Source organism: Kluyveromyces marxianus, chromosome 5, assembly GCF_001417885.1.
Source record: "Kluyveromyces marxianus DMKU3-1042 DNA, complete genome, chromosome 5".
In the NCBI taxonomy this organism is placed as follows: Eukaryota; Fungi; Ascomycota; class Saccharomycetes; order Saccharomycetales; family Saccharomycetaceae; genus Kluyveromyces; species Kluyveromyces marxianus.
The window spans coordinates 1,084,157-1,103,657 of NC_036029.1; the positions used below are offsets into that span (position 1 = coordinate 1,084,157).

Here is a 19,501-nt window from a genome sequence, read left to right on the forward strand (position 1 = left end):
TCCTCTCCCCGCTCGCAACGTGGAAGGGGAAGCCCGAGAATGTCACCTTGTCATGTCATGTCTTGTCCCCATTAAACTTTTGGAAAAAATTAAAATCTAAAACCCAAAATTAAATTAAAACCAAAATTTTAAAAATTAAATTTAAATTTTATTTTTTTTTCTGGGTTAAAACACCCCCTGATATTTCAAAAAATATTTTTATTTTGGAAATGTGTTACCCGGATACACCAGATTTCCCACTTGCAGGCGAGGAAGAAAAAAAAAAAAAGAAAGGAAAAGCCAAAAACTTGCAAGTGCAATCGTTGATTGTTTCATGAGATGAGATGAGATGAGCTCAGATTTGATGAGCAGAGCCCATAGAGCGAATCATCCTAGCGAGAACGGGAAGAGTAAGTAGCATTGACTTTAGCGGAAGCAGCTCAAACCACCGCCCGTTTTTCATCCCATATAAACCTCCAGAACAATGCTTAGAGGAACCAGAAGACCCGCACACTCTACTTTAAACACGCCTGTAGTGGTACATCAAGTCGGAACCCCATCGTATCTATCGAAAGAAGAAGTACTCAATTTCCTATCCACATTCATAAGCGAGAAAGAAGCTATCCCAGCAGTCTCATTAGCATCTAGAGCTGAATCCGTCACCCAGACTTCTATCACTTCCGGTGGTGTCAGCACCGAAGAAGTAGCATTGGACACACAGTTGTCCAGTGCACTAGCGCAGTTGAAAAGAGTCGAAAGAGACTTCAAGGGCTTGCCTCCCCAGGTGTTAGAGACAGAACCATCATCATCAAACACTGCTCAGAAGACCACCCCAGATGTAGATACCGTTGAAAAATCGGCCACAGGAGGAAAAAAGATAAAGTTTGCTGATGAGTCGGAACCTTCAGAAACTGTTAATGCATCTGGAGCCTCCAAGGACACCTCAGACTCGTCTTCCTCAGACTCATCCTCGTCAGACTCCGAATAGTTTCCCTCTCTCTTCTTTTCATTCATTACATTTTACTGTATGTACTACACAAATTAATTTATGTCACGTGAAATGTCTTTCTTTTCACGATGAGTCAATGCTATTGGAAAATTTCACTTTGCACCGGCATCGCATGGCACACAGACCTAAATCATTACGCATGAATATATATATATACACAACTTTTAAAGTTTAACGGTTGTTTGGAGTGCACGTAGGAGCGTTTCAGGTCCATGCTTAGTACTATTTTATAGAGTCTTAAAGTTTCTTATATTATAAATATATAAAAGCTAGTCTATTAGAAAGCGAAAAGAGCCTTCATTGCAGGGAACTTTATTGTGATTTTAAACAAAATGGTTAAGAAGGTTGCTGGTGTCTTGGGAGCCACTGGTTCCGTTGGTCAACGTTTCATCTTGTTGTTGGCTGACCATCCAGATTTTGAGCTAAAGGTTTTGGGTGCCTCTTCCAGATCTGCTGGTAAGAAGTACATCGATGCTGTCAACTGGAAACAAACAGACTTGTTGCCTAAGTTCGCCGAGTCGATTGTTGTTTCCGAATGTACTCCAGAAGCATTCAAGGAATGTGACGTTGTGTTTTCCGGTCTAGATGCAGACTATGCGGGTCCTATCGAGAAGGCATTCAAGGACAGCGGTTTAGCTGTCATTTCTAATGCGAAGAACTACAGAAGAGAAGAAGATGTTCCATTGGTGGTTCCTATTTCGAATCCAGAACATTTGGAAATGATCGGCACCAAGGTATCTAAGGCTAAGGCTGAGGGTAAAGAAAAGCCAGGTTTCATTGTATGTATTTCAAACTGTTCGACTGCTGGTTTGGTGGCCCCATTGAAGCCTTTGGTGGAGAAGTTCGGTCCAATCTCGCTTTTAACCACCACCACTTTGCAAGCCATCTCCGGTGCTGGGTTCTCCCCAGGTGTGCCCGGTATTGATATCTTGGACAACATTATTCCATATATTGGCGGAGAAGAGGACAAGATGGAATGGGAAACTAAGAAGATCTTGGGTTCTCTAAATGCTGATAAATCCAAGGTCAACTTGTTGAGCGATGACGAAATCAAGGTTTCAGCCCAATGTAACCGTGTTGCTGTTTCTGATGGTCATACCGAATGTATCTCCCTAAAGTTTAAGAACCAACCTCCTCCATCTGTTGAAGAAGTCAAGCAATGTCTAAGAGATTACGTTTGTGACGCTACGAAACTCGGATGCCACTCTGCTCCAAAGCAAACCATCCACGTCCTAGAACAAAATGATAGACCACAACCAAGATTGGACAGGAACAGAGACAACGGGTATGGTGTTTCCGTCGGAAGAATCAGAGAAGATCCTGTGTTAGACTTCAAAATGGTCGTCTTGTCCCACAACACCATCATTGGTGCTGCTGGTGCCGGTATATTGATTGCTGAAATCCTACTGGCCAAAAACATTATCTAATGATTTAGCATACTTCGTGCCACGGTCATAATCTCTGTCTGGCTGTTTGTCTGTATCTCTCTCTCTACCTCATTTGGTTTGCGTATATATTATTATCATTATTATTATTATTATACATATATACACACACTTCTATAAAAATGATGTAATTCATGAAACGATGCCATAGTATACAGTAAGTGGGGTATTTCTTTATCAAACTTCAGCAGACACACAAGGAAGCTGCCCAGCACAACTACTTACTACATGCAGCTAGTAAGTTTGAATGCAGATACCTTGTATGAATATCTCTTTGAGAGATACATAGGTCTAGAAAGTAATGCTGCAAATCTTTCCCAAGACCTGGGTATTCAATCGAGAAACGAAGCGGAACTTGACATCGATATAAGTCCCAAGCAGGTAGCACCCGCAAAATCAGGAAGGAAAACCAAGAAGGTCGAATTAGATGAGTTCAACTTCACTATCAAACAGAACTTAACCTCACTAAATTCAAATCGAGATAATAACAACTCTACGACGGGATATGTGCTATGGACCACTTCGACATTCATTCTCAAATGGTTACTATATAACGAAAATGCAGTTCTATTCAGAAGAGGCGATGATCGTATAAAATCGCTTCTACAATCCCGACAGGACGAAAACGAGAGATATGTCTTGGAATTAGGAACAGGCATCTCACCAATATTCCCCATAGCAATTTCAAATTACGTTGAGAAATACGTAGCTACAGACCAGAAGGATATATTACCAAGATTGAAATTCAACATCCAGGAAAACCAAGCTGAATGCAGGCGAAGAGTACTCACGTCTGAATCCATAGAACTGGATAATTTGAAAAGACGTACCACAACCGAATGTCAACTTGATGTAACAGTTTTGGATTGGGAATTATTTAAAATAAATGACAAGACACAGCATCTTCTACTTCCCGATGGACCTTCTCACTTAACTATCATTGCAATGGACGTAATATACAACGAGTATTTAGTGACACCATTTCTCAACACATTAAAATCACTTTTTACATGGTATAAGAACCTGGGACTTTCAGTGTCAGGACTAATCGGAATTCAGCTTCGAACTGAGGAAGTTGTCAGATTATTTCTAGAGGAACTCATCATTGAGCGCAATTTTGAGGTTCATGCCGTGAACGAACCGGAATTGAATAGTTCTAGGTTCATACTACTACATATAACACTGCCATAGCTCTGTTACCTCTGTTGTGACTATATGTATATATTTTACCGATATTCTTTATTGTTTTTAGTACTTGTTTGTAAACATTTTAATCATCAACTTTTCAATATTTCGACATACAAAACCTTTATATTGTATTATTCACAGAATTCAGCAACTTCAGTCTTGAACAAAGGTAAAGATTGAGTGAGAAAGAACAGGGCACACCGAGATCCACCTGTTGTGATGCTCGGCTCAATGTTTGCACCATCGGTGCCATCGTCACAAACACCTTTTTCCGGCCATGAAGGTCATGAAAAGGCGAATAAACACACAGAGAAGCGAAAGTTCAAGAAATCTGTGGTAAAGTCGAGTAGCAGAGCAACTCAACCCATTAGTAACGGTACGACGCTATCAAAAAAGGGTAAAAAAATGGTTCCTATTTTGGATGCAGCAGTGAACAAAGAAATAGGTACTTTGTTTGGTGGGGATCCTTCACGGTATGGGTTTCAACCTCCATCCAAACCCATTGAAAGAGAGCTGCCGAGATATCTCATTAGACAAGCTCCAATCTTGAAACCAATACCAATTGTCCAAGACGAATGGGATAGAAAGAATCAGGAGAAGATGCTTGAGCTTGAGAGTTCTATATCTGATGTTACCACTCTTTGGGAGACTTTGAAGAAAATGAGAGATACAGAGAGACAAGTTATGGAAGAAAAGGGTCTTGTAGATAAAGCTGACCAAGCAAAGGATTTGACGGAAGCTATAACATTTCAGGGTACGTGTCAGGATATGTGTCCTATATTCGAGAGAGCTAGAAGAAGTGTAGAGAATAATGTGGTGCGGTACGAAAAAGCTAATCCTAACGATAAAAAGGTTGATAGATATAGGGCATTAAAAGTTTTTGCTAGACCAGCAGCAGCGGCAGCTCCTCCACTACCTTCTGATGTAAGACCTCCACATGTTTTAGTTAAAACGTTGGATTACATTGTGGAAAACATTGTGCCACTCTTACCGGACTCAGAGTCATTTCTTTGGGACAGAATGAGATCGATCAGACAAGATTTCACTTATCAGAACTACTCTGGACCAGAAGCTATTGATTGTAATGAAAGAATTGTTCGAATCCATTTATTAATTCTTCACCAAATGGCCAAAACTGATATTGATTTTAGTGCTCAACAAGAGCTCGAACAATTACATAAAGCTATCATTACACTCTGTGAAATTTATGACGAAGTAAGAGATCAAGGTGGACAATGTCCAAATGAAGCCGAATTTAGAGCATACGCGTTATTGAGTAAAATAAGAGAACCCGAATATGATAAGATGGCACAGGATTTGCCTGCTGACGTTTTCAACAATGACCTCATACAACTTGCTATCACCTTCCGAAGAATTCTAATGAACTCCAACCATATAGAAAGAGGTGTTGTAGTAACGGAAAATTGTATGAATTTATATGATAGATTTTTTCAATTGATACAATCCGATAAGGTTCCATTTTTCATGGCATCTTTTTTGGAAATATACTTAAATGAAATTCGTTTCTATGGATTCAAATCCCTTTCCTTGGCTGTTACAAAAAAAGGTGGAAATCTTCCTTACCAGTATTTTATGGAACACTTTCTATTTCGTGATGATTTGGACTTAGAGACCTTTTGCAAGTATTACTCTATAGATTTTGCGGATGGAAAAATCACATTAAAAAGTTTAACTTCTACTTCACATTTATTACCAGAAACAAAACCTTTGAAAAAAAATTGGCTTCATTGCGTTGAACAAAAGCTTCAGAACTCCAACACTTCAGAACTAATTAATAATAGGAAAGAAAACACAGATACTATATCATCTGGAAGGGGTACTGTATTGGATAATGTTACTACGGTCGAACTTTCCAAAAATTATGATAACTATAAAGACATATCAAACAATAATATCTTCGAACAAAAAAATGAAGCTGAAAACTACCAGGCGTTTGGCTTCATGAACGGTAACCAAGATACCAGAAACTTTCAATTACCAGCGGATCAGAATAGCAAACCTGTTTTTGGAATTCAGTCCCCAATGGATATTATACAGAATAATGGTAAATTAAACCAACCAAAACTTTTAAATTCAACTCCTAGTTTTACACCATCGCAACCGAATACCACCGGAACAACGCTCTCAAAGCAAGAAGAGTTGGCTAATAAACTCAAAGAACAAAAGGAAAAATTGAGAAGGCAAAAGGTGTTGGAAGAAGAACAACTTCTAGCAAGGGAACAAGAAATTCAGAGGAAGAAGCATGAAAATGATATAAAGAAACAAAAGGAAATTGAAGAACGGAGGACGCAAGCACTTGAAAAGAAGCAAGAAAGGGTAGAAAAACTTTCCAAAGAGTTACTTGCTAATATTTTGAAGGAGCGTGTTAGTAACACTGTCAAAACGGTACTTCAACAACAGAAAAAGAGAGAAGTGCAAATAGACAATCTGTGCAAAAGCTTGTTTAAATCGTTTATCCACGAGAGACTCTATTTTATATTTCTTGAAGTAAGAGCAGAAAAATTTAGGAACAAGCATCTCTATCAACATAGTATGTCTAAGTGGAAAGCTAAATTCGAAAGACGAAGGAAGGAGAACGAATTGAAGAGGAAGAAGCAAGAAGAGGCTTTAAGGTTAAGCAAAGAACTAGGAATAGGAAGAAGAATTCCATCTTTGAGATCTTCGAGCAAAAGGGAAAGGATATCGGCAAATAATACAATGCACGAAACATCATCTTTCATCAATTCCAACACTACAAATTACAGCACACCCCTCTATATTGAGGAGAATCATTTCACAACACCGGTTAGGAACAACTCGGACATTTGGATGCCTTTAGACCTTAAAAAGACATACTTCGAGAAAGTTGCCACAAAACTAGACAATGTATTAGAAAGAGGTGATCTGGATAGTAAAGTAACTCTTGACATAGTGCTCTACTCAAAATCCTGGGATTGTCTTTCAGGCGTATGGCTACTAAGCAAATTTCATTTGGCAGAAACTGTATCACATAAAATTGAAAATTCGAGTCTCTGCACCAATTTTCTAAAGCTTGACAATGAGTATAAAGCTAATGAATTTAGCAATGTCAACCTAGTTATTTTCAACACGGGAGTTACAGATTCTGATATATTCGACCTTGACATGAAATTACAAAAAGATGGAGAAAGGTTGATTGAACTAATATGTGGTGTTGCATTTAATACAAGCTATAGATTCAAATTATTGGTTATATATTGGGAATCCATCGAGAATCCCAAAAGTGTGCTGGAAATCAAACACCAATTGAAAATAAATAAGGTCTTAAAAAGATTCGGAGATATTATATATGATACTGAAATTGTTAAAATCATGGGTCCAAACCCAGAATCTTTTTTGAAACAAGGTCTATCAAACGCTGCTAATGACTTTGAATTTAAACTAAGTGACAGAGGTGTATACATGGAGACAAGAAAAAGACGTACGTTAGCTGGCTGTGGAAATGACAGCCATGATACAACTTCTACAAAAGAAAACTCTGCAAGTATTGATGAAAGAATGCAATCAATGCTGAAACAAGAGCAAAATAAGGCTATGCAAAATATCAATAAGAAAACAGCCTATTCTCACTTGAAGAACCATGTTATGGCATCACCAAGATCACGGTACAAAAAACTACCAGTTCTTCTATCAGACTCTCATAAACCCAAGTACAAGACCCCTGTTCCGTTACAAGGTAGCAGAACGAGCTCCATAACTGCTACAGAAGATTCAAATCCTTCTCATCTAGTGAAGAAAGTGAGAACTACTTCTACTATACCGCTTCCGCCACACCCGGTCTCAGGGACTTTTGGTACTCCGAGCCAGCCTCGGAATTTATTGAACCATACATCTGTTCTTACTACCCCGCAATTAACCTGCATTGGTCCACAAAATGCTACTGCACCATCCATGAGTTCTGCAGAACTAACTACATCAAACGCTGCAAATATATCAACACAGTCAGACTTTGCAACTCCTGCTGGCATTATAAACCCTGTGCATGTACATCAGCAAAGAAACGCACAGAAAGATTGGTCACATGCATCTATTTCGGTCCAGGGTCCCACCAAGTCATCCTTACAAGACATTTCCTCACATGAAACTCCAACATCAGGAAATGTCCCTCCAAGTATCAGAGAATTACAAAGCATTATCGCTGTAGTGAAGAAAAAACTCCAGGATCGTCGCTGACCTATTTCAAAAATGCCGACTACTGACTCTCTTATCTTCGGTGCATTGTATAGTTACAACTATATAATTGAAAAAAAAAAAAAAACACATATATACTTAGTAGTATTAGGCCACATGCTCTAATCTACCTTACATTCTTACGGTTGTGCAATTTTTTAGCCCTATTCATTGCAAAGGGTTCTTTTATCTCCTAATTTTGCTGCAGTCCTGAACCCTACTTCAGCCTTTTGTCTCGTTAAATTTTCTTTTGATTTTCTATTAAATTTCTTTACCATGTATATGATGATTTCGCAAGGAAATACGGATTATCTAGAAAACCATCGTCTTTGTACATTACCAGGTGACTAGAATGAAAGAAAAAGGTTAGAAGGGCCAAAAGAGTTTGATATAAGATAGAAGCAATCAGGAAGCTTAAACGGACATACGCTGCTGTCTGTAACTCTATCTTTTCTTTCGTTGAGAATTTTCTGTTTGATTCACTTTGGAGGAATTGTGTTAGAGAAAGCAACTTTCTAGGCCATTTGACTGAAACACTTGGTGTACAAATTGTACCGGCATCAATATTATGGTATGGTCACAGTTAGATGTTACTAAGGCACATGTCGCCTATGCATGTGTAGGTGTGTTCTCATGCGTTTTCTCCTTAGTTTCGTTATTTTTTAAGGAAAAGTTGTACATTGGGGAGTCTAGTGTTGCAGTTTTATTCGGTTTAATTGTGGGACCTCATTGTTTGAACTGGTTCGATCCTACAGAGTGGGGTAATACAGATAACATTACGCTTGAGATATCTCGAATAGTGTTATGTCTTCAGATTTTTGCAGTGGCGGTTGAGTTGCCAAAGAAATATATGTTAAAGCATTGGCTTTCAGTTACTATGCTTTTAGTTCCAGTGATGACCGCAGGCTGGCTTATCACAGGTTTATTTGTGTGGGCCCTGATTCCTGGTTTGAACTTTTCTGACAGTTTATTAGTTTCTGCCTGTGTTACGGCTACAGATCCTATTCTAGCGCAATCAGTTGTGTCAGGTAAATTTGCACAAAGGGTCCCTGGTCATTTGAGGAACTTATTGTCTGCTGAATCTGGATGTAACGATGGTATGGCTTTCCCATTCATTTACTTGTCATTGAATATTATTTTTCACCAACACAATTCAAACGAGGTTGCTAAGGAATGGATTTGTATTACGCTTTTATGGGAGTGTATTTTCGGATGCGTTCTTGGTGCCGTAATTGGGTATAGTGGTAGAAGAGCGATCCGTTTTGCAGAGGAAAAGAAGTTGATTGATCGTGAGTCCTTCTTAGCCTTCTATGTGTTTTTGGCGTTAATGTGTGCCGGATTTGGATCCATTCTTGGTGTTGACGATTTATTGGTTTCCTTTGCAGCTGGTACTGCGTTCTCTTGGGATGGTTGGTTTTCTAAGGCTACCGAGGAGAGCAATGTTTCTACAGTTATAGATTTAGTCTTGAATTTGGCATATTTCGTTTACTTTGGTGCAATTATTCCATGGAGTCAATTCAACGACAGTTCCATTGGCATGTCTGTTTGGAGACCTATTTTGCTTGCCATTGCAGTTATTTTCTTACGTAGAATACCCGCTGTTCTAACCTTCAAACCTTTCATACCCGATATCAAAAGTTGGCGTGAAGCGATGTTTGTTGGCCATTTTGGTCCAATCGGTGTTGGTGCCATATTTGCTGCAATTCTAGCAAGGTCAAACCTTGAATCTCATATCACAGGTGAAGAAACACCTTTGAGGCATATACCTCCTAAGGGTACCAAGTACTGGCAACTAATAGCCGTAATATGGCCGTTAGTCTGCTTTTTGGTTTTATCATCTATCATAGTTCATGGCTCATCTGTGGCAGTCTTTACTCTTGGTCGTCATTTGAATACCATAACATTGACCAAATCATTCACTGTCCACACCACCAATGGTAATGGCCTTGCATCTAGATGGATGGATAGATTGCCCGGTTTAGATACTGAAGGTAGATCGTACTCTTTACGCCGTGTGGATACCATGGCATCTGGAGCTAATAAACATATTGGTAAGAACGATACTATTGAAACAAGTGGAATTCCAGCTAAACCTGCCGGAGGCATGAAATCTAAGAAGAAGAGATCTAAGAAGAGAGGTTTGAGACACCGTGGCCATGAGAATGAAAAAAGGAGTAGTTTGGAACTTGAACGTGAAATTCGCCAAAGAGAAGCACAAGCAGCTGCATTTGCTCTTTCCAAGGACGATGAACATGATCTTGGAACTACTTCCTTCACTTCATTGGATGAAAACGACTATCTAGATAACGCACAGACCACTTCCAATAGCTCTGAAACAGGTCAAGGATCCAGTAATCACAAAAACTCAAATGTTGGTATTACTCCAAAACCTACATTCAATGATGAGAAACTGCCGTTCCCAAACAGTCAGAATTCTGAAGCAACAGAAGGGACATTAGAACATCATGATGCATCACAACTGCTACCAGATGACCACGCCCACATTGCCTATCAAGAAGGTTCCAGGATCATATTGGAAGACAAAAGAGGTGAAGTCGTTAACGAAGCCTCATATGTTAATCAACCACCTGATTCTAATAGTCTGCACCAAAGTGAGGAAGGTGAAGCTTTATCAAAGACTACTACAAACAACACTGTAGAATCCTTGAAAAAAGTTCTTACTCCCTCAAAGTTCAGACGCAGTACACTTGTCGATGCGGACGATACGTCGAAAAAGTACTATGCCTACAAATATGGTAATCAATTGGTCATTGAAACAGATAAAGGTGAAATTATAAGACGTTACCAAATCAATCAACACGAATCTGAGAAAGAGCCGGAAGAAGAACGAGAAACTAAACCAAGAAGTGATAGTGTTGTGGCAAAGGCTCTCAAGATAGTAAAACTTGGAAAGAGCCCCTCTACGAAGGAGCATAGAACAGTGTCTAGTTCGTCAGCATCATCTGCAGCCGCAAAGCAACAGATGAAAAATAAAAAACTTGCTCGTCAACTTACTCCATTGCCAGTTATCACTAGTTTAGTTCCTGAAGACGAAGAATCAGAGGAACATGATGATAATTCGGAAGATTATAGTAATGACGAAGAAGGTTCTGAGAACATGACTTCAGATGAAGAAGAATACACCTCTGACGAGACTGAGGATGAAGAAGAAGAAACTGAAGTTGAAAGAGCCAGAAGGCTTACAGCTTTGGGTCTTTCAAGTGCCCCACGTAATGAAGATGATGAAGAGGATTAATTTTTTCAAGAGAATTAGTGGAGCGTTCATTATTTACCATACGCTGCCTTCCAGGTATCAATAACGAATATACTTTTGATATATGTATAGACTTTTAGCATTCCTTTCACATTACCATATAAATAGTATATAATAAGCTTAATTGGTCCTCTTTTTTGTTAGTCGGTATTAATCCTTTTTACATGTTAAACTTAATAGTTGGTTAGTCTTGATTTTTATTTTCCTTCTAACAATTAATCGTTTCTCACTTGAAAAATGACCCGAAAGACTTAATATGTTCTTCTAATCATCTATAATCAACGAAATGGGCAAGAGGTATCATATATGGAAGAAACACGGGTAAAATGAGTAATGATCGCCCTGGTGGTGGTTTATTCCCAGAAAGCTATAACGTTGACGTTTATGGCAATTCTACTTCAGAAGATAATGATTTAAATACAGATGATGTAACAGAACAATCACATAAAAAGTCGAATGAGACGGACTCAGTAGACTCATCCATATTAGCCGAAATATTAGAGGAACAATATAAGGCGGACTCAGTTAGGTTTCGGGAAAGCCTAAATTCGAATAAGTTCTTTATCAGTCAGCTATATGATATAAAGACTGGACGACACAGCGATGAAGGTGAGAAGAATGATTTCATGAAATACAATCGAAGGTTGGAGTTAGAATATAAACTACGAGAGAAAGCTGAAAGGCTATTAGTGGATTCAAGTGCAAAAAATGAGCTATCGATAATGAATTCAAGTATACTGAATGCCAATTATATCGGAGGTGAAGAGTTACAAGTACCTAATACAAAATATCATTTGATAAGTGGATTAGTCAGTAAAATCACGAGACCTACAAAAGCTAAAGAGCTCGAGCACCATGGTGGAATACCTCTGCAGATTATAAATACTAGTTCAGGCGATACTCAAATAATTGATACGGAAAACAATGGTGACTGGACTATTGATCATGACTATGCACCAAAAACAAAAACTCAAAAATTAGAATCATGGATTTCAATCTCTAGGTACTCGAACAATGCTGCTAAGAAAACCCATAGAGGTCCGAAACTTCTCAAAAAGGTTAATGCACTAAAAAATTCAAATCATAGCGTTCAACGAAAACTAGAAGCGAGGCATATTCAGATGATTGCTTCAGGTTCTTCCTTGGGCGTTGGTCTTTTTCTAACTTCTGGTAAAGCTTTTACGATAGCCGGGCCATTTGGCGCGTTATTGGGATATATACTATGTGGGAGTATTGTGATGGCAACAACTATCTCATTCACCGAACTTTGTGCATTGATACCCTTAACCTCTGGATTCTCAGGTTTAGCTTCAAGGTTCGTCGAGGATGCATTTGGATTTGCTTTAGGTTGGCTTTACTGGTTCTCTTTTATCATAGCGTTACCCAGTCAAATTGTAGCAAGCTCTACACTATTACACTACTATCAGGGTCTCAATATATCAAGTGGGAAAATGGCTGGGTTCGTAACTCTTTTTCTCTCCTTCGCGGTACTACTCAATTTATGTGATGTTCGTGCTTTCGGAAATTTTGTTTACTTTGCAACCACACTTAAAATATGCTTTACAATTCTAATGATATTTGTAATGATCGTTTTGAATTCAGGTGGGTCTTCGTTGGGATATGATAGAGTAGGTTTTCGGTTTTGGGATTCTAGCAAATCAGAGCCATTTTTAAATTACGGATTATTTAGACCAACATTTGATTTAAAGGATGTAGGTGAAGGGTCTGTAAACGGTATCGGAGGGGCCCGTGGTAGATTATTAGCGGTATTTCTTTCGATGCTTATAGCTGCTTTTACTTATAGTGGACTTGAGATGACCTTCGTAGCATCGTGTGAAGTTAGAAATCCTAAAAGGACATTACCATCTGCCATGAAGAGGACTAATTATACAATGCTTCTGTTATACATTCTTGCAATCTTCATTATCAGCTTGAATGTGTACTCTGGTGATCCTAGACTTCCCCGTTTCTATTCCTACTCTGATAATAACACTCAATATAATATTAATCATAATATTGGAACCACTTGGCAGTTAAAAAATGAATGTGCATCAAATTCCAAACCCACATCGTCAACAATAGATGACGGAAATAGAAGTGCATGGGTGATAGCGCTAAGAAGTTTTGGGCGTTGCACTTTTGGTTCAGTCTTGAATGGAATCCTCATATTTTTTGGAACTACCAGTGGTTGCTCGTCTCTTTATGGTGCAAGTCACACATTATACTCAATGGCCATTCAAGAAAAGGCTCCGAGTATCTTCAAAACATGTACCTCATATGGAGTACCTTGGATAGCTGTTTTATTTTCTGGTCTTTTTGGAGTGATTTCATACATGGCAGTAGACCAATCTTCTTTGAACAATTTCCAAATTTTAGCCAACATTGCTAGTGCCACCATTTGCATTATATGGGCCGGTATGAACGTATCCTTTTTGAGATTTTTTTATGCCTTAAAAATTCGCCCCGATATCATATCAAGAGATGACCCCATGTTCCCTTACAAGTCTCCATTCCAACCATATTTATCGTACTATGGACTATTTGGATCCATTGTCATGGTCGTTTTCTCAGGATTTACTTCCTTCTTCCACGGATTTTGGAATGTCAAAATATTCTTCTCATGCTATGGGGGTTTGATATTCTTCATAGTTTCCTACGTCGGATATAAAATCTTTGGTACCTCAAAATTACAACGATTAGATCAAGTAGATATGGATGTGGGTCGTATTGAAATGGACAGGTCCATTTGGAATGCTAAAACTGACTACAAGGGAAATTGGAAGGAACGTTTTTCAAAATTGGTCACGTGGTTTTACTAGTTTACCGTAATTTCTTTTTGCACTTTTTTCAAGCATGAAATTAATTGAAGAGATGAGCTTTATGTATATAACGAATACACAACACTTACTGTTTTATATATTGTCGAACTCCTTCGTATACTGTTGCAACATCCGACTTTTATATTGGAATAACCACTAAATTAGGCTTCAGACCATAGAACTTTCCTACACAAGTGCTTATTGGTTCGAGGATAGAATTTCTCCAGAAGTCATCGATTGATATATAAAGGTCAATTCACCCTTCTTGATACATTATTTTCGAGGATGGAACAAGCAATTGCTGCTGCTAGAGAACAGCTAGGACTTCAAAACGCTAAAGAGGCGTTGAAAATTCTAAAACCTTTCAAGAAAACGCTTTCTAACGCAGGGCAAAAAGAGTTAGAATTAGTTCAGGTGTACGCAGACACATATTTGGAGAATGGACAAGTCGAAAAGGCCTATCCACTTCTTGAAAAATCATGCAACTTAGACTCAGACGGGAAAGTAGGTGGTTGCTCAAAGTTTTTCACGTTGGGTCAGATTACAGGAGGACCTGATGGTATTACTATCATAATGAAAGGTATTGAAAACGTATCAACTCTTGCTGGTAATTCACTTTCTCAAGAACAAGCGAATATGATAGTAAGTGGTCTTCTTTCAATGATTGAAATCTGGATGACAGATCTCTGTATGGAGCCAGAAGCTGAGGCTCAATGTGAAGAACTAATATCCAAGGCCATGGAAATTTCTGAAGGTAAGTCTTCAGAGGTATGGTCTACCCTTGGTTCTATTAGAATCTCCCAGCAAAAGTTCAGTGAAGCATCTGAAGCTTTCACCAAGGCATGGGAATTCTTCAAACAAAAGAAGGCATATCTCGAAGAGCAATTAAGCAGTGGGAGTGTTTCCACACATACTGAATACCTTGATTTGTTACAGCCGGCCATTTCTTTAGCAAAGATGTGTATTGAGATGGGGCTTTACGAAGTCAGCTCACAAATCATAGCTGCGGTGAAGGATATCGATGAGGACAATATAGAAAACCATTACTTAGAAGGGTTTGTTCACTATTTAACAGCCAAGCTTGAACAATTCAAACAACAAAATCCATCGCTACAACTTTCTCCGGAGAATATCTACGAGTTCAACGAGCATTTCCAGGAGGTACCGTTAGATATAACCAATGAAACCTTAAAGGACACGATATACGATGCCCGTGTAGCTTTGAGTTTTGCATGTAAACTCTGCGAAAATGCAGATTCCGATGATGATGTTGCGAAGGAAATTGCACAAGGTGCTTCTTCTTTGTTGAATGAGCTTGGTGGCCCACTAGACATTTCAGAGCTAATGAAATTGAGAAAGGGAGAGGACGTCACTGAGGTAGACGATATTGAAATCGAAGTGACCAGCGATGCCGAGTAAATAAAATCGAAGAGACTTGTCTATGTACGCAAATATATATATATATATATAATGCGTGTGTTATACTAATATAAAAGAGGACACCAGACTTATTGTTATCAAAGCTCTAATTTGTCATTGATATCCTGTGCTAGATTTCCAACATCGCTCCTGTCATCATTACTGTCATGGCTCGTTCCGTTACAGACCATTTTCTCATCAGCATTTGGTAAATTGAACTTCATTTCATAGTCCCTGGCGTTTGATTTTTTACGAAGTCTTTGCAAACCTTGGCCAGCCGCTGGCATTCTCAGTAAGTCCCTTTGTTCTTCTTGTCCTGGAAATTGTTTTAGTTCTGGCTCTTTTTGCTCTGATTGTTCTTGCACGGGAACATGCTCGTCTTCCTCCTCATCTTCCTCTATATCCTCCCATTCGTCTTCTTCAGGGGATTTACACATACTTTGCGTTATCATCTGTGTCAAGTAGAACGGCCTGGCATGCTCTGGTTCGTCTCCTTCCTCAGAATCTTTCTCATCGATAAGCTGTACATATTCCTCCGGTACTAAGCCCGTCTTCGATCTGTCGTGGTTCTCCGCCACAAGCCACCCTTGACCATGCTTATAACTGATATACACAATGTCTCCCTCATTTAACTCCAGTTCGTTGTCATTTTCCGGAACAAACGCGTACATAGCTATAGCCTTACGGTTAACCACATATTCATCAGGTAAAAGCACACTTTCCCGGTTGTTTAGTCGAAGATCGCCTTCACTTTCACCCACATCAATCTCTTTATCAGACTCTCCTTCCCCTTCTTCTTCGAAATACCCGAAATGCAAAGGGTTGGACTCTTCATATGCATAGTCCTTTATCGATATATACCCTACAACGTCATTATCCTGATCTAACTCGTACTCGGACATCCTTTCAGTTTGTTCACCTATCAGATCACTACTTCTTTTCTCCTATTTGCTTCAAATCAACTTCTGAAACTGGTTATTCCTTAGGTTACTCAATACAGTGCCCTTATAAACTTTCCACACACTCTTAATAGACACCAATACCGACTCTAGTGCTTTGTTCTCTCTCTTTGCCCCTCTGTATTTCAAAGAACATTGTATCACCATTCATACCAGCCTTTTTTTCTGAAATATTTGAATAAAATCAGTTTAAAGCTTATTAGCAAGGCGTAGAAGGATTGATGACATCGTAAAAAGATGAGAATAACTCTAAATATTCAAGATAATCGTGTAATAGTACCGGTATAAAGTGTATCAGTAGGTATCAGTTATCTGAACCATTATCGGTGGTACTTTGATTGAATTGCAGGATGACTACTTCACATAGACCGCAGCTAGAAGCAAGAAATGGTGCGAAGGATATACAATATGTACCTACTTCTACACAGCATGTAAGGTTACTACCTGGACATAAGGAGCTAAAGAAGCGTACGAGAACGGATACAAATGATAACGAAGTACATCACACAAAAAGGAAGCGAGAACTGAGATTGGAAGACGGTGTTACGGAGAAGGAAGATGATAAGCTCAAGCGGGCAGAAAGTGAGTCCGATGACAGGGTAGATGATACAGGTAGTAGCGAAGAATATGACGATGACGACGATGAAGAAGAAGAAGACGATGAGGACGCATTGTTGGATGAGTGGAATAGAGTACGCCAGGAGCGCATTGATTCGAAGTCTAAAGAAAAGAAAAGTGTGTCTGTTGATTCTAGTGTAAACTCAAATACTAATCCAGATTTGGCTAAACCTCAAAAGAGCGGATGGAGGTCCAAGACTGTTTTTGGAAGGCATTCAAATAAATCTAGTGAGTCAAACGAAAACAAGGATAAAAACAAATATATTAATGATCTTTCACGCAGTGCGTACCACAAGGACTTTATGCAGAAGCATGTAAAATAAATGATGCCGCAAGATTTAATTATATATATATATATTTATATATGCTATTAGTTAGGTAATTATTTACAAGTGTCTATTTTTCTATTTTGATGGGGTATATCAAATTTGCTTGTTAGAACTGAATGACATCATCAAGCAATTCGTGGACCGTTTGCTTATCGATGTTTTCTGATAGATTAATGAAATCAACAGAAGAGGTAATTCCACCTAAGGGACCACCGTTTGTTTCTGAGTAATGTACTAGGTACTTGTCTTTATACCTGAATCTCAACACCCGATGTTTGAAGTAGCCCATAGCGTTATATTCGATCGGCTGAGGCTCAGAATTACCTTCAAGTTTAACGTTTAGAGTGAATGATTGTGGGTAACGAGGCTTTTTAGCGTCAGAAAATGTGAGATGTGCATCCTGTAAAAACTTCCTGAAACCTGGTTGTTCTTTTTCTAACCACTCAAACACATCAGCGCTTTCTAAGTCTTTTGGAATCACATCAATAGTTGAAGTTTGTGATATTTTGAAATCATAAGGTAAAGATGGTGTTTGTAAGAGTGCGGCCGAGTCCGCATAGTGATGAATACAGCTGACAGTTGAAAGGTCTGCATAATTCATTTCGTCCAATGTAAACCATACCTCTACAGGCGGCACATTAACTTTGTATTGTATACTTGCTAGGTTTGGTACGAATTTCATTTGAACCAAGTACAAATGTTGATCCATAGTTAGCATATCTTCTTCAGAAACATTCTCTTCCCATAAAGGTAGTCTGAGAACTTTAGGTATCACCTCAGCAACCTTACTTTGGAAGAGTGTATTAGAATTATCCTCAGATTGGAGTACATGACCTAAAGTCACTGTTAGAGAACGAGATTCATTGTACGCAAGGGGTTTTGCACATTTTGTCTTTTCCAGTTTCAAAGCGTCCCATATAGAGTCAATCTTCTCTGAAAGATCAGGTTTTTTTTCTTGATTTTGATCTTGATTAATAGGAACAGGGTTTTGCAATCTAAACCACGAATTTCTTCTTGCAACCCAATTTATCCAGTTGTAGTTACCAACTCTGTAACGTTCAGCTCTCGCATCACTTGAATCAGACTGTGTGTTTATAACTGATTGAGAGATTTGGGGTTCGTAATTAAGAATCCAAAGGAGTAGAGAGTTGATACTTTTCAAACTTTTATTACCTATTGTGCTGATTCTATACTTATCATCTTCAGTAACTTCGATATAACTAGGTGACTGCGTTTGAAGTAGGTTCATCATTTCTAAAGGTGTCATAGAGGCAGTTTCTCCCACTAATGAATGGTTTTTAACAAATTCTTTGATGCAAAAATCATCAGATACAATATTTTCTAAAATCTTAGTGATGGACACTTCCACATATCTAAAAAGTTGGGATGGACAACGTACCACAAGCTTATTCTGTTCTGGTAAAACTGCAATAGTAGCCCCTATTCTGGATAAGTTCTGTAAAATCCGACCATTCTTGGTTAGCAATAAAAGATATAGATCTCTTTTCTCGAGAAGAATTTCATTTTCGACGACTAAATCTTCAAATTCACTCTTATTGTGATCGATAGTGCACTTCCAAAACTTATTGATAATCATTGGAATTAAATCTTTTTTTGGAACTCTAGATTTACGGGTCCCATGCTTTAAGAAGCAGTAATTTCTTAGCTGTTGTAGAGTGAATTGCTCATCCAACACCTTTTCCAATTGGAAGTATCTTTTTTCCGAAATAGTATTAGAAGATGGCTTACAAGCCTCAATTGCCTTGGCCATTTCTTCATTATCTTCCTGTTCTTTGAACTGCATTAATCTATCAGTAGTCTCCTGTATATTAGAAAGGATATCCAGATCCTGAACTTGTGAAAACTTAGTATCCTTTTCTGAGTGTCTTTTTAGATCATACCCTTCGAGAACAGAGAGAGAAGCTCTTGAATTCTGTACACGAGACCTCTTGGGCAACCTTATAACACCAGTCTCGCGTGGAGTCAATACAACAAAGTGATCCTGTTTAGGCTTTAGTTTTTTTCCATGCTTCGAGAAAAGTTGGCCCATACCATTTTCCGAATCTTCTGATGCACTTACAATGGTACCACTATGGAATAATCGTAGAGTCGCGCTACACCGAAACGGCAGGGAACGAGCCACTGTAACTCTTGCTGGTGCTGAAACTGCAATTCGAAGCATGCTTTTGGTAAGATATAAGATGTAAACCAGGTTCTAAGTCTTTAAAAACTATAATGTAATGTTACTTTCTC

At 38.6% G+C, this 19,501-nt stretch overlaps 10 protein-coding genes across 10 annotated transcripts; 8 read left to right on the plus strand and 2 right to left on the minus strand.

The window, feature by feature from the left end:
- Positions 1 to 463: 463 nt before the first annotated feature.
- Positions 464 to 967, plus strand: RPA14 (DNA-directed RNA polymerase I subunit RPA14; the record flags this gene model as incomplete). Its single annotated transcript, XM_022820503.1, has 1 exon — positions 464 to 967. The coding sequence occupies one exon, from the start codon at positions 464 to 466 to the stop codon at positions 965 to 967; it is 504 nt and encodes a 167-aa protein (XP_022676960.1).
- A 353-nt stretch (positions 968 to 1,320) lies between these two features.
- HOM2 (aspartate-semialdehyde dehydrogenase) lies at positions 1,321 to 2,415 on the plus strand (the record flags this gene model as incomplete). Its single annotated transcript, XM_022820504.1, has 1 exon — positions 1,321 to 2,415. The coding sequence occupies one exon, from the start codon at positions 1,321 to 1,323 to the stop codon at positions 2,413 to 2,415; it is 1,095 nt and encodes a 364-aa protein (XP_022676961.1).
- A 246-nt stretch (positions 2,416 to 2,661) lies between these two features.
- On the plus strand, positions 2,662 to 3,624 carry RKM5 (S-adenosylmethionine-dependent methyltransferase; the record flags this gene model as incomplete). The annotated part of the gene is made up of 1 exon (XM_022820505.1): positions 2,662 to 3,624. One exon carries the CDS (start codon positions 2,662 to 2,664, stop codon positions 3,622 to 3,624), a length of 963 nt encoding a protein of 320 aa, XP_022676962.1.
- A 216-nt stretch (positions 3,625 to 3,840) lies between these two features.
- On the plus strand, positions 3,841 to 7,833 carry SAC3 (Sac3p; the record flags this gene model as incomplete). Its single annotated transcript, XM_022820506.1, has 1 exon — positions 3,841 to 7,833. The coding sequence occupies one exon, from the start codon at positions 3,841 to 3,843 to the stop codon at positions 7,831 to 7,833; it is 3,993 nt and encodes a 1,330-aa protein (XP_022676963.1).
- A 565-nt stretch (positions 7,834 to 8,398) lies between these two features.
- Positions 8,399 to 11,086, plus strand: NHA1 (Nha1p; the record flags this gene model as incomplete). The annotated part of the gene is made up of 1 exon (XM_022820508.1): positions 8,399 to 11,086. The coding sequence occupies one exon, from the start codon at positions 8,399 to 8,401 to the stop codon at positions 11,084 to 11,086; it is 2,688 nt and encodes an 895-aa protein (XP_022676964.1).
- A 344-nt stretch (positions 11,087 to 11,430) lies between these two features.
- Positions 11,431 to 13,923, plus strand: SSY1 (Ssy1p; the record flags this gene model as incomplete). The annotated part of the gene is made up of 1 exon (XM_022820509.1): positions 11,431 to 13,923. One exon carries the CDS (start codon positions 11,431 to 11,433, stop codon positions 13,921 to 13,923), a length of 2,493 nt encoding a protein of 830 aa, XP_022676965.1.
- Positions 13,924 to 14,208: 285 nt separating this feature from the next.
- ACL4 (Acl4p) lies at positions 14,209 to 15,342 on the plus strand (the record flags this gene model as incomplete). The annotated part of the gene is made up of 1 exon (XM_022820510.1): positions 14,209 to 15,342. One exon carries the CDS (start codon positions 14,209 to 14,211, stop codon positions 15,340 to 15,342), a length of 1,134 nt encoding a protein of 377 aa, XP_022676966.1.
- A 98-nt stretch (positions 15,343 to 15,440) lies between these two features.
- On the minus strand, positions 15,441 to 16,244 carry NBP2 (adaptor protein NBP2; the record flags this gene model as incomplete). Its single annotated transcript, XM_022820511.1, has 1 exon — positions 15,441 to 16,244. The coding sequence occupies one exon, from the start codon at positions 16,242 to 16,244 to the stop codon at positions 15,441 to 15,443; it is 804 nt and encodes a 267-aa protein (XP_022676967.1).
- Positions 16,245 to 16,651: 407 nt separating this feature from the next.
- Positions 16,652 to 17,242, plus strand: CWC15 (U2-type spliceosomal complex subunit CWC15; the record flags this gene model as incomplete). The annotated part of the gene is made up of 1 exon (XM_022820512.1): positions 16,652 to 17,242. One exon carries the CDS (start codon positions 16,652 to 16,654, stop codon positions 17,240 to 17,242), a length of 591 nt encoding a protein of 196 aa, XP_022676968.1.
- A 112-nt stretch (positions 17,243 to 17,354) lies between these two features.
- On the minus strand, positions 17,355 to 19,430 carry SLS1 (Sls1p; the record flags this gene model as incomplete). Its single annotated transcript, XM_022820513.1, has 1 exon — positions 17,355 to 19,430. The coding sequence occupies one exon, from the start codon at positions 19,428 to 19,430 to the stop codon at positions 17,355 to 17,357; it is 2,076 nt and encodes a 691-aa protein (XP_022676969.1).
- Between the last annotated feature and the right edge of the window lie 71 nt (positions 19,431 to 19,501).